Consider the following 13339-nt stretch of genomic DNA (forward strand, 5'->3'; position numbering starts at 1 on the left):
CGTTTCTACTCTCTCCTCTACATCAACATTTAGTCGACTTATTTGCTATAAGCCGGCTAAATGCTGATGTAGAGGAGAGATCGGAGAAAAGAGAGAAGAAGTATGCTATAAGCTTATAACGGTATGAGAATCAAGAAACTATGTTTGTATGAGACATGTGGCTAACTACTATATAGGTAGGCTAAGAGAAGACTATAAAGAGTCCTAGAAAGTTCAATACTATACCCAACTATTAGTTCCAATTCATATATAGTCAATCTAATAACTAATTTATACAATAGTTATCTACAAAACATATGCTATCATGTCATATCTATCATACACACGTTGTGTTAGAGTTCGTGCCGTAGCTGACTATAAATTTATAGTTTTCTTTTATCTTTTATCTTTTTAAAATATTTTTTATACCTATTGTACTTAGTCTGTTATTTGTACTTGCTCTAATAAAACTGTAAAGGGAAAGTCGATCGTTGCAACGTTTAAGAAGTGTGCTCGGTATCTCAGCCTCCTGTTCGAGTTTTGCAGGAAGCAGGTGATAAATTGTTTGTGCTAAGTCTAAGTTTCTTAAATAATGGACTGTTCGTTTGGTTGAACTTTTAGTTTTAGTAATTGTTAGGAAAAAAAACTTAACTAATATAAATAATGGGATGGATCGCCGGCCAAACAACGGCAACACCTGCTTCTTCCTCAGATTTTGCTTTGAGAAAACATTGCATTTGTAGTTTATTTCATTTTTTGTTCATAGAAAATGTTAACGATAGCTAATTTCTTGCATATAACTTTTGAGTTGCATTAGATTTGGTATGTTATTTTTCTTTGTTACATGTTTTATGTATTATTTATAAAGCTTATTTATGGTTGATACAGTGAAAATGAAATCTGTGTTTTGAGCTGTTCAGTTACGAAGTACTGCCCTGGTAATGCTAAAATGCTAGTGGGTTGCTCCATTTTACATGCGCTGTGAATCTGTGATAAGTTCCCAACCCCTCAAAACGGACACAACCATAGTACTAGATGAGAAAACAGGGTGCCATTACTCAACAAATGTTTGAAACTCTGAACCTCTCAAGCACAAGCTGAAACGCGGCCAGACGGCTTCCATTTTCTCACAGAACCAGGACTCGGGAAAACGACTAAAAGCATTACACATGGACCAGGACACACATCATCACCACTGATCATCTCACACGACTTTTATTCTAGCAACAAGCCAACAACGCAGGGGGGGCAGCAGGCAACTCTCCCAACTCCAGATCACGGTGATGACCAATGCAGGCAGCTCCAGCACACCGCATTTCTGCAAACATAAGCAACAATCAGATCACATCATCGAACCAACAATCCTCCTTTCGGCGAGATTATTAGCAGGTTAACAATTCTAAAGACGGCAGATAAGCTATCGGCCTCCACGGACAGCAAAAAAATTGTACCACTTTGTGTACTTTTCATCAAGAAAGTTAGTAACAAATTGCAGCGAGTGATCGAGGTTGCCCCGTTCGGGGGAAATCGGGAAGCGGCAACTTACACCAGGGGACGATCTTCCAGCGCTGGTTGTCGCCCTCGCACCACTTCCAGAGCACAACGGTGGTGCCGTCGCGGACGCCGCCGTGGTCCTTGTCGCCGTGGAAGGCGTCGAAGTTGAGGTAGATGTTGTTCACCATGCGGATGCAGCGGAAGCCGTGCCCCACGTCGCGGCTCTCCGTCCAGAGCACCGACTCGTCCTGGTAGCCGGGGTTGTACGGCACCAGCTTCACCTGTTTGATGGACCAAACGAGCCGCCATGGCATTTCTTGATCAGATTCACAAGCAACCAAGCAGGATGATGAGGGTGGAATGTGATTCAGCTTGGTGGCTTACAGGGTGGCCTTCTCCCTGGGAGTGCTTGATGGCCTCGCCGGTGACCCTGTTGACGAGGGCGAAGGCGGGGTAGCCTTCCTCGTCCTTGATGCTGTTGCTGTGCCTCATGTCCTTGATCCAGTGCTGGTACTCGTCGCGCGGGTTGGTGGGCGCGAGGCAGACGGAGCCGTTGCGAGCGGTGACGCTGAAGCCCTCGTCGGCCTTGCAGAAGATGCGGACGGTGGGCTCGGAGCCGCCGCGGGGGGCGTTGGCGCTGCCGCCGGCGTAGGCCTCGTCGCCCCAGGGGAGGATCTTCCAGCACTGGTTGTCGCCCTTGGCCCACTCCCACAGCACGATGGTGGTGCCGTCGTGCACGCCGCCATGGTCCTTGTCGCCGTGGAAGGCGTCGAAGTTGAGGCGGATGTTGTTCAGCATGCGGATGCAGCGGAAGCTCTTGCCCACGTCGCCGCTCTCCGTCCACAGCACCGACTCGTCCGGGTACTCCGGGTTGAACGGCGCCAGCTTCACCTGAAACCCACACGAGCATCACACACGAGTCAAGAAACCGGCCATGCCGACGGCGACGATGGGTCGGGTGCAACACGGATCGAGACGGGCGGGGCGCGCACGCACAGGGTGGCCCTGGCCGAGGGAGTGCTTGATGGCGAGTCCGGTGGCCCTGTTGACGAGCGCGAACGCCGGGTTGCCTTCCTCGTCCTTGATCTTGTCGCCGAAGCGCATGTCCTTGTACCAGTGCTGGTGGTCGTCGCGCGGGTTGGCGGGCGCGAGGACGACGTTCCCCTCGCGCACGGCGACGCAGTAGCCCTCGTCGGCGCGGCAGAAGATCTTGAAGGTGGGCTGGTGCCCCCCGCCGCCGCCGTGCTGCGGCTGCGCCGGCTGGCCGTGGTGCCCGAAGCCGAACATCCTAGCTCTTCTCGGGGAGGAGGTTTTGGGGAGGGTTGTGTGATGTCTCGATGAGACGGGGCGATGAGAAGCGGTGCCTCGTTGGGGTCCCATTTATAGAGCGGATTTACTGGCCATTTATTACCGATTTACTACTAGCAACCGAGAAGAAAATCCGCGGTAAAAAACGTGGACGCTTGGCCTGGGCGCCTCCTGTCCATGGCGTGTGGGGCCCACACCCGAGGAACGTTCTGGATGCTGGGCGTGACCGCGTGATTATACTGGTGAGGTGTGCTGATTAGCAAGGACGATCGGTTGGTTAATAATGGATCCGTTTGATCGGTCACGCTTGAGTTTTCATCACCAGTTTGAGCTGCTAGCTAAGCAGAATTTAACCCTTTCGAAAATACTGCGTACAGGTAAAGGCAGTGAGTGCAGTATCGATTTGTCCTGAGCAGGATGCACAACTGTTGTGCATCTGGAACCCGGCGTGCAAAGTATATTAAGGTAAAGTGTTAAAAAGCTTGTTCGAGAGTGTGTTCTGTTTTGCCGACGACAACATTTTTTTCTTTCAATGAAAAGAAGAAATGTAGTGAGGTCATTTGGACTTTGGAGTATCAGCGATCTGTTCGCGTTGGCTTCACGCTAGCAAAGCTCCGTGTTAAAAAGGGAAAAAAAATGGAAGAAGCAGAAACTGGTCGTCTCACGCACAGCTGTTACTGTTAGGCCATGCCAATGCGTGGCTTCATGCCCATGGTCTCACGCTCCTCGTGGATTATTTGGATGCCACAGTGATTTAAGGAGGGAGAATATGGTTCGACAACAAACATGTTGTCCATAGCGACTTTTTTTTTTTTACCACGGTATATAATAAGAGTTTAATCTATTTCACAACACTCATGGATGACCGTCGTTCTTCATTAAAGTGGGAGAAATTTAATTTTTTTTACCACTCTTACGAATGGTCAAAACAGATTTATCAGTTACTGTCTATGATATGTGAACACTCATAAGTCTATAACAAGTGGGTTCAATGACAAATCTATTATAAATATTCGTAAGAGTGACAAAAAACTAGATGTCCCTATTAATATGAAATGATGTCCTTGATGCTCGGTGAGGACAACCAACAACCTCCCGTCATATCTAGATGATAACAACGACGATTTTATGGTGAGTGGAGGTGGCATGCCGGACTCCGAGAAGGAGGGTAGGGGAGAGCCCAACGACAACGATGGGGTGATGAGTCTGAGTGGACATATGCTCCTAGCATCCGGTGATGACTCATGATGGGTTGAGCAAGGACGATGCGTGTTGATGGGCGAAGGAGGGTAGCAGCTAGTCATGGGTGGAGTAAGCGCGACAGTTAGCCATGGATGTAGTGAGGACACAACAACATCGTCGTTTGAGAGGAGATAGAGAGAAGAAAAGGGATGAAAACGATAAGGTATCGATACGATGTTCTTTTCTTTTTTAATGGCTATTTTATAAGATTTAGGTAAATACGAATTAGCAGTGGACATATGTATTTGGAGAAAAGTAGAGAGACGGAAAGAGAAATATGGATATGATCCACTTGAACATACTATATATTCACGAGAGGAATGATAACCCTAAAGTAGTTTTAGCCTACATGCATCAACTTTTCTTCCAGACGTCTAGTTGGGACAATTGTGCATTGTTCATATACTTACCCCTTACTCAACATAATGATGTGCATAGTGGCCATACCCTGTCGTAGCTGACGTGTTTGTTGGGGTTGTGGTCTCACGAGACTCCATGGAGCTATGTGAAGCTCTAGTGTCTCAAGCACGACTCTTAAGTAGGGAAGCATAATTTATGTGCATTCTAATGATTAGGTGAACTTCTCTTGGACCTAGCTGAGACCACACTAGGTTAGAAGCTATGTTACCTACTAGGATTTTATAGACTACTAGTTGAGGCTTGTTGGGTTTGGATTCACCTTTGGGATGTATCTAGATTATGGATTAAGTAGATAGGGTAGATCCATCCCAAGATCGTATAATGAGTTGGTCTTTTTTTTCCTAATTGATTGGTGGGATAAATTAAAGCCATGGAAAGATAGAGGTGAGATGGCTGGACTTGGTTACCACCATATTCGGTGTTGATGAGGTTATCTCCTATAATGATAATTTTAAATAAAACAATGATATTGATTCATATTTAACATATTAACACAAAGTAATTATATAAAATTTATTCAAATACTATATTAGTTACCATGAATTAATATAATTTTATAGAATTTAGTTAGATAGTTTTAATCCCTTAAAAATTCAACTAAATCTCAGTCGACAAAGAACAGTGGAAGCAACGTCTTCGTCGACATTAAACGACGATCAGGTGTTTCTCTTCAGGGTGGTGGCAAGTAGACGATTGATTTGGAAAGCTGGGATCAATGACAAGTGAGTCATAAGCGAGCATGGAGAGGAATGGATAAGAAGCACCTGATCGTCGTTTGATGTCAATGACGTTGCCACCACCCTACCTTTTCCCCTTCCCGCTTTTCACATTCATAATCTACTCCTTGAGCGTGCCATCGTTGCGTACCTATTGTCTCCAGTTCGCCTCCGGTTTGCTCGAGCACCAGAGCGCCACCACCTATGCCTCCCTCCACTGCTTCCCCAACGCTGAAGCCACTGCCACCCCTCATGGGCGTCGTTTGGCACTGACCGTTCCACCGGAAATCGCCTCCTATGCCGATCTCTATCCACCTCGTGAGCAGTAGTGCTGTTGTCGTGCTGCTTCCTTTCGATGCATCCTCACTTGCTCGCTGCTAAGCATCCGTCTGTGCACACATTCTCTTTCTCACACCACGTGCACCACACGTGAGTCACGCGGGAAAAGGTGGGATGACACGGTCCCATCGTTCTGAAACTAAGAGAAATATTTTCGGGTGGGTCTATCCTATTTCATTTGGTTCTCAAACTAAACACACGTAAAAAAGGATGGCTTTGATCCATCCTAGTTAAATGTTGAGACAGAACACATCCTAACAAACCAGAATCGTGCGGGTTGCACACGAGACAACTACTTAAAGAATTTAGATTCTTTTAACATTAGGCGTGTTATCCGATCTATGATCAAAGCATCAGGCATCCTCGGATTCTCTTACTAATTAGATTGGTCGTAGTTTTGTAATATTTGCCATTACATACGTGTGTTGATCACCTTCTCGCCACATGTCTAAAGGGGGAACAACATATGATAAAGACTCGAGAGTAGGAAGGTATGATTTTCTTTTCTTCTCCCATTACTTTTTTGTGGTGTACAGGGTGACTATTTAGTTTTTTTAGAAAATCAAACGACATATTTATAAATAAAAAATAATTTATGAATTAAACTTTTATATATGTATACTTAACGGTTAAGAGCGAGAAGGAAAAAAAAATTAATAAAAAAACTTTAAAATTAACTCTAAATTTAAAATTTATATTATAAGTATATAAAAAATAAAAATAAAAGACGAGGTGTATGGGTAGTACTCCGACATGCATGCTTGACAGGTGATCAGATCACTGTCCGATGCGTGCATCCGACGACATATGGCAGGATTCGCGCACGAGAAATAAAGCAGGATTCCGATCTGAGCGGGTCCGTATGATCGATCAGCCTTTTGTCATCCACTCACCACACGGTAAAAGTAGCAAAAACTTCCCCTCACACGGTCACACCGGTGTTTCAAAGCATCTTTTGTTACAGCGGTACTCCTCTCTAGTTCAGTCTCGTCTGAAAAGACCCCTGATTTCAGTATGAACATATCTGGTCCAAAAGGACTCAGGTGGTGTTTAGGTGTTGTTAATTTGAACTAAACTTTTTAGTCTCATATCATATCGAATGTTTGTACACTAATTTAAAGTATTAAATATAGACTAATAAAAACTAATTTTATAAATAAGAGCTAATCTGTGAGACATATTTTTAAACCTAATTAATCATAATTAGCAAATGTTTACTACAGTATTACATATGCTAATCATGAATTAATTATGTTCATTAGATTCGTCTCGTAAATTAGTCTAAGATTATTGATGAGTTTTATTAATAGTCTATGTTTACTATTTATAATAAATGTTCAAACATTCGATGTGACTAGGGACTAAACTTTAGTCCCTAGAAACAAACACCCTATTAGATATGCCTAAACATTCTAGTCTCATGTCTCATCGAATATTTTATACTTATTATAAATATTAAACATACATTATTATAAAAGCTAATTATAGAAATGAGAGCTAATTCGTGTGATAATTTTTTAAGCATAATTGATCCATAATTAACGTATGTTTACTTGTAGCATCACATAGGCTAATTATGGATTTAGCTTTAATAGATTCGTCACGCGAATTAATCCAAGATTATATATGTGTCTTATTAGTAGTCTATATTTATAATTTATAATAAGTGTCCGAAGATTCGATGCGACAAGAGACTAAAGTTTCTCTTGTCCCAAACACCTCCTCACCAAGCGCATGATACTGCCACCGTTTTAAAATAAATTTATTTTTTTAGTTTTTGATACAATATTTGACTTGTCTTATTTGATTTTTTTTGATTAATATTTTTATTGTTATATACAATAAAACATAAATAATACATGGCTATTTTTTTTAAAAAAATAAGACAAATGGTTGTTGGAGATATAAATCGAAAAATATTGAAAATGAACTTTTTCTTGACGGAGTTAGTACGAGGCATTATCTAGATTACACCTCTTTATTATGCATCACCAATACGTGGATCTACTAGATTCACGTATCAATCGCTCAACACTCAAATAAAAGGAACAGTATTCATAGTACGATGAATTTATTTTTCACTCATCATGAAGACTAAAATGCATTCCATTATATAAGTCTCATTATAATTATCATGTACTTCTAGCATATTTATTTACTATTTAAAACTTTGATAGTATGATGGTAAAATAAACTTATTTTAAAAAGATAAAACAAAAAGAATCTTATATTTGAACGGAGATACTACATCCGACTCATGCCAACTGGACGGACGGGGCGAGCTAGCCGGAGTGAAAAAGGAAACATAAGTGAGAAAAAAATTTACTGTACGCTATCGATCAGATAAGATCGTACTGTGTTGTATAGCCATATCGCCCACGCGGTCGTCATGCCATCACGCGGCGTGTCTCTCCCCGAGCCCGGAACCGTGGCTTTTTTTTTTTTTTTTGACGCAACCGTAGCTTCACTTTCTTTCTTTTTTTCCTCTGTCGCCGTCTCTCTGTTGGTAAAGTCCACCTGCTGCCATCTGCGTACTACCTTTCTTTATGCAAATAATTTTTGAGTTATCTATTAAAGAATTGGATTAATTTTTTTAAAAGTATATAATTTCTTAATAAATAAGAAATAAATGAATGTACCAAGATAGCTATGAATAAAATAAGAAAAAATTTAAATGTTAAGTAACGGATATGATAAATAGTATTATCTCTATCTTATAATAAGTGTAGCCTTGTAGTCGATTTGTACCTATTTCGAGATAGAGGAAATACTGTTAAGTAATTAGTATAAATACTTTAACTTTTAGTAAAAAAATTAAATTGCGATGATATTTACATCTTGAAACATGGTAGGGTTGGCAAGGGACGGGGCGGGGGCGGTGAGTGCTGGAACGTCCCGGCCCCGAAATTGATCCCGGCCCCGAAATGGATCCCAAAATGGATTTCGGGGGAAAAAAGGGTCCCCGCCCCCGTCCCTACTAGGTCCTCGGACTCGGACGGGGCCTGACGTCTCCGACAATCCATGCACAGAGAGAGAAAGAGGACTCACCGATGTCATCGTGCTAGAGCTGAGTCACCCCCCGCCGTCGTGCCGGCCGTTGATTCCAGGCCGCGCCACCGCGCCACCCTGCTCGGCCGCGGAGCCACCCCCGCCGTCGCACCAGCTGCCGAGTCCCAGTCGCGCCACCCCGCTCGGCCGCGGAGCCACCCCCGCCGTTGCGCCGGCCACCAATTCCCGGCCGCGCCACCCCTCTCGGCCGCGGAGCCACCCCCGCCGCCGCGCCGGCTGCCGAGTCTCGACCGTGCCGTCGTGCCACCCCGCCGCCGCGTCGGGCTACTGTGCGCAACCCAATCGCCGCCCCGCGGCCGCTCCCACCGTCGTCGTGCTGCGCCGCCCGGCCGCTGTCGCACCGTGCGCCATCGCCGCGCCCCGCCGCCGCCGCATATCGCGTGAGAAAGTGAGACTGTGAGGGAGAGAGAGGAGGAGGAGCTAGAGTTAGGTACTTAGGTTACACTTTTAATGGGCTTTATTGTTTTGGGCCTTACGTTCAAAAGTTTAATTTGCCTCCTCGGGTCCCGCGGGTACAAAACGTCCCCCAGCCCCTCCCCACGGGGCGAAACATCCCTGTCCCCGCCCGGGCCCTAGCCTCGACTCCCCGCGGGGCGAAACATCCCCGTCCCCGCCCCCATGGGGAAATTGCCAACCCTAAAACATGGGGTAGTATCAGAGCGGACACCATCATTGTGCCCGGAGCTCTAAGCAACGACGATTATATCCTTCTCTTTTCTTTAATTAGTGATAAACTTTCCACTGCTAGTAGTACGCAGTACGTCCCCATGACCCATGCAGCATTCCACCACACGTCGTGGTCTCGTGGACTCGAGGCAAGCCATTGGACGGCGATTCTTTGGCTTGTTTATTAAAAAAAAAGCAAATGACATAATTATAAATAAAAAATAATTTATAGTAAATATTTTATATATATATAGCGATTAAAAAGGCAAGTCTAAAAGATAAACTTTGAAGAAAAAACTACAAAATCAACTCTAAATTTAAAATTTTTAAATTTTAACTTATAAACATAAATATGATTGAAAAGATTAATGTCTCGATGGCGGACGTGGCGTCCGGGATGAGAGGGACGTGTCATTTTTATGCAACCGCGGAATCCTGGATGGTTTACAGGTGAAAACGGTCGTGGAAATTCTGGGCTAAGTGACGTTCGTTTCTGATTTTCACAGATCGAATAATTTAGCAACGGTAACCAACATAAATTGGATGGAAATGAAACAGAAACAATTTTGTTGTTTTGCCGAGTGCTTCCGTGTTTCGATTAGGGGTGGATAACGAGCCAGCTCGGCTCGGTCTAGCTCGTTAAGATAACGAGCTGACTAGGCTCGGCTCGTTATCGTAACGAGCTCAAAACCTAGCACGGCTCGTTACAAAGCTTGAGTTGACTCGTTAGGCTCGTGAGCCATGTATGAAAAGTGAATCTAAACAATTTTTTAATAGATTATACAAGCAAATTTTCAGTTCAAACATGAAAATCATATGAAATTGTATCTAAATATTAAAGTTTAAACCAACATATCACATAGTGAACCTATGAAGTACTGAACACATGTATTCCGGGGTGTAATCAATGAACGCCAGCGAATCTCGTGTCTTTGATCTAGCTCGTTAGGCTCGCGAGCAGCTCATGAGCTAGCTCGAGCTGGCTCGTTATCTCTAACGAGCTAAAATGCTAGCTCGGCTCGTTAGAAAAATGAAACGAGCCGAGTCAGGCCGAGCCGAGTTTGTCACGAGTCGAGCGAGCTAACGAGGCACGAGCTTTCTGTCCACCCCTAGTTCTGATCAAAATTGCCGTTTTTGTTTTTACTAGTGCAATGTTCGCAAAGGATACAAACATACTATGTTATTCCTAGAATAAATAGAAAAATATTTTTCATGAAATATGTGATTATCTTTTTTATATAGTAAGTATCTATATCTATTTGATTTTATATGGATATACATCTAGATTTAATTGATTTTTAATATTATGAAGTTAAAAGAGTAAATTGTAAAAATACAATGGGAGTAGGTAGTGGTGGGAGATCCACTGCCTGAATCTGTCACCACACTAGAGGCTTTTATATTACCCCTCCGTTTCATAATGTAAGATGTTTGATTTTTTTGCTTGTAATATTTGATCATTTGTTTTATTCAAAAATCATGAAAATATCATTTATGTTGCTTGTGACTTACTTTATTATTAAAGGAATTTCAACCACGATTTATTATTTTTTATATTTATATTAAATTTTTGAATAAAACAAATGCTCAAATGTTGCAACAAAAAAAAGTCAAACATTTTACGTTATGAAATGAAGGTAGTAGTAAGATAGTATGGTTGTATTTCTAAATTCATAATATTTATTACACGGTCATATTTAGCATGTAGATAGTTCATAATTTGCATGATGTAAGCATGTCTTTTAAGTGACGATATTATACAATCATGTAAATTGAATATTTGATTTTTCTGCTTCTATGTTTCTAACACTAATTATTGGCTTCCGGTCGATATTTCCATCTATATTGTTCTGTATTCAATTTGTTGATATTTGCATTTTTCACATCCGATCTACCGTTTTCGATTCTATTTAAGAAATTTACGGTCACGGTTTATGGTGTTTTCCTATCATTTCCGACCTTTTCCCCCCGAGGCATGATTGCTGGAAATGTGAATTATTTTGGTACGGCCGAACAGCTACACCTAGCCAGCCCATCCTCGGATCCAAATTTCCGGTGAGCGAAACAAGTCTACGTGGCCCAACTTGGTTAGGCCAACATGGATCGCTACCATACTCATTAGCAATGGTCCGGCCATCATCTGTCCAAGAACCAGCCGCACGGCCCAAATTGTGGTGGCCTCACAGCATCGATCTTTTCCAGTGGGCTGCCCTTGGCGAGACCGGAGAAGGCCGAAATTATGGGCTTGTTTGGTTTGGATTTTTTTTTTGCAGCTTTTAAGTGTTATTTGGATGTTTGGTTTGCGACCAAATCTTACTCACATTACTTCATATTCTACACTAGTACCGGACTTGGTTGTGCCAAAACTTGACATGGTTTTGGCAACACCAAAATTTAGTTGGGTAAAAATTGGCTCTAAATCAAACATGCCCTGTGTGCGGCAATGGTGTATGGGCACTAGGGGGAACAGAAGAACAACCGAAAGAGGGCTATTTTTCACCAAAAGCAGAATATGTGCACCTGGAGTAGAGGGCGAGTAAAGACAGCAGGTGATTTATCGACTCTGGCACAAATATTTACGTACTTATCAAAGGGTGAAGGGTCTGCTTGATATTTTGCTTTCAAGAAAAATGTCATGGGTAGGCTATGTTAAAGTATGCATATATATCCTAACTAACCTTGCAGATAGATTAAGATAGAGTTTGTTAGTTTGTTTTCTATTTTCTATTATGTAATCTATATCCTGTACATGCTACGATGGAGGCTATTTCCATCCATATAAACACGGACCGTGCACCGGAGACGGCAAGCACGTTCATTGCATCTTTTCATGGTATCAGAGCGAGCTTCCTCAATACATCCAATCTATGGCGAGTTCATCGTCATCAGGCGCCAGCGCTACAGCTTCTGTTCTTGCGCATCCTGTTACAGAAAAATTATCTCGCAGTAATTTTCCTTTATGGAGAGCGCAGGTTCTTGCTGTTCTTCGGGGAGCACAGATGGCAGGCTTCATCGACGGCACTATCGAGCAGCCGCCGCCACGCATCACCCGGGAGAACAAAGAAGGCAAGTAAGAGCAGGCTGCTAATCCTGCACATGCCGAGTGGGTTGCTCAGGAGCAGCAAGTTCTCAGCTACTTGTTGCTCTCCCTCTCGCGCGATATCCTCACCCAGGTCGTCTCCATCCCGACGGCTTCTGGAGTCTGGGATGCGATCTGTGGAATGTTTTCATCACATTCCCGAGCTCGTGTCATCAACATCAGGATGGCATTGTCTACCACACGCAAAGGCAACCTGAAGATTGCGGAGTATGTTGCCAAGATGCGTGGTTTGGCCGACGAGATGGCGGCCGCCGGCAAGAAATTAGACAACGAAGACATTGTTTCTTATATTCTTGCAGGTCTCGATGACGAATTTGATTCAGTGGTGTCCGCAGTCGGCGCACGGGTGGAACCCATCTCTGTTGGCGAGTTATTCTCTCAACTTGTCAGCTTTGAGCAGAGACTGGAGCTTTGTCAAGGGATCAATCAATCCTCCGTCAACTCGGCTTCACGAGGAAACAATGGAGGAGGTCGCGGACGCGGCCAACAGCAGCAGCAATATCAGAACAAGAACCGTGGCCGGCAGGAAGGTCGCGGCAATGGTGGCAATGGCGGACGCAACAACAATAACTTCGGCAACAACCAAGGAGGGAATAAACCAAGATGCCAACTTTGTGGTAAGATTGGTCATACAGTGGTAAAATGCTATAAACGTTTTGATGCTTCTTTTACTGGTGAAGAAAGAAGCGCATCTACTGCCACTACCTCCTATGGTATTGACAACAATTGGTATGTCGATACCGGGGCTACGGATCACATCACAAGTGATCTGGACAAGCTCACACTTCGGGAGAAATATAATGGAGGAGATCAGGTGCACACAGCTAGTGGAGCAGGTATGAGAATTAATCAGATTGGTCAATCTATTGTTCATACCCCAAATCATAACTTAGTTCTTAAAAACATCTTATATGTTCCACAAGCTAGCAAAAGCTTAGTCTCTGCACATCGTCTTGCTTTGGATAACCATGCTTTCCTTGAATTATATCCGTATCATTTTTCTATC

General features: G+C 43.4%; 1 protein-coding gene and 1 non-coding gene across 2 annotated transcripts; one reads left to right on the plus strand and one right to left on the minus strand.

Moving 5' to 3' along the window:
* Positions 1 to 1008: 1008 nt before the first annotated feature.
* On the minus strand, positions 1009 to 3028 carry LOC102716106 (ricin B-like lectin R40C1). Its single transcript, XM_006649958.2, has 4 exons — positions 2470 to 3028; positions 1858 to 2364; positions 1526 to 1754; positions 1009 to 1297 (listed from the first exon to the last, which is right to left on the minus strand). Coding segments are annotated over exons 1-4 (1122 nt in total). The 5' UTR covers positions 2854 to 3028; the 3' UTR covers positions 1009 to 1295.
* A 9564-nt stretch (positions 3029 to 12592) lies between these two features.
* LOC121054048 lies at positions 12593 to 12731 on the plus strand. Its single transcript, XR_005811515.1, has one exon. It is a non-coding gene; the product is annotated as a small nucleolar RNA Z247 (small nucleolar RNA).
* Positions 12732 to 13339: the final 608 nt, after the last annotated feature.

Source organism: Oryza brachyantha, chromosome 3 (genome assembly GCF_000231095.2).
Source record: "Oryza brachyantha chromosome 3, ObraRS2, whole genome shotgun sequence".
In the NCBI taxonomy this organism is placed as follows: Eukaryota; Viridiplantae; Streptophyta; class Magnoliopsida; order Poales; family Poaceae; genus Oryza; species Oryza brachyantha.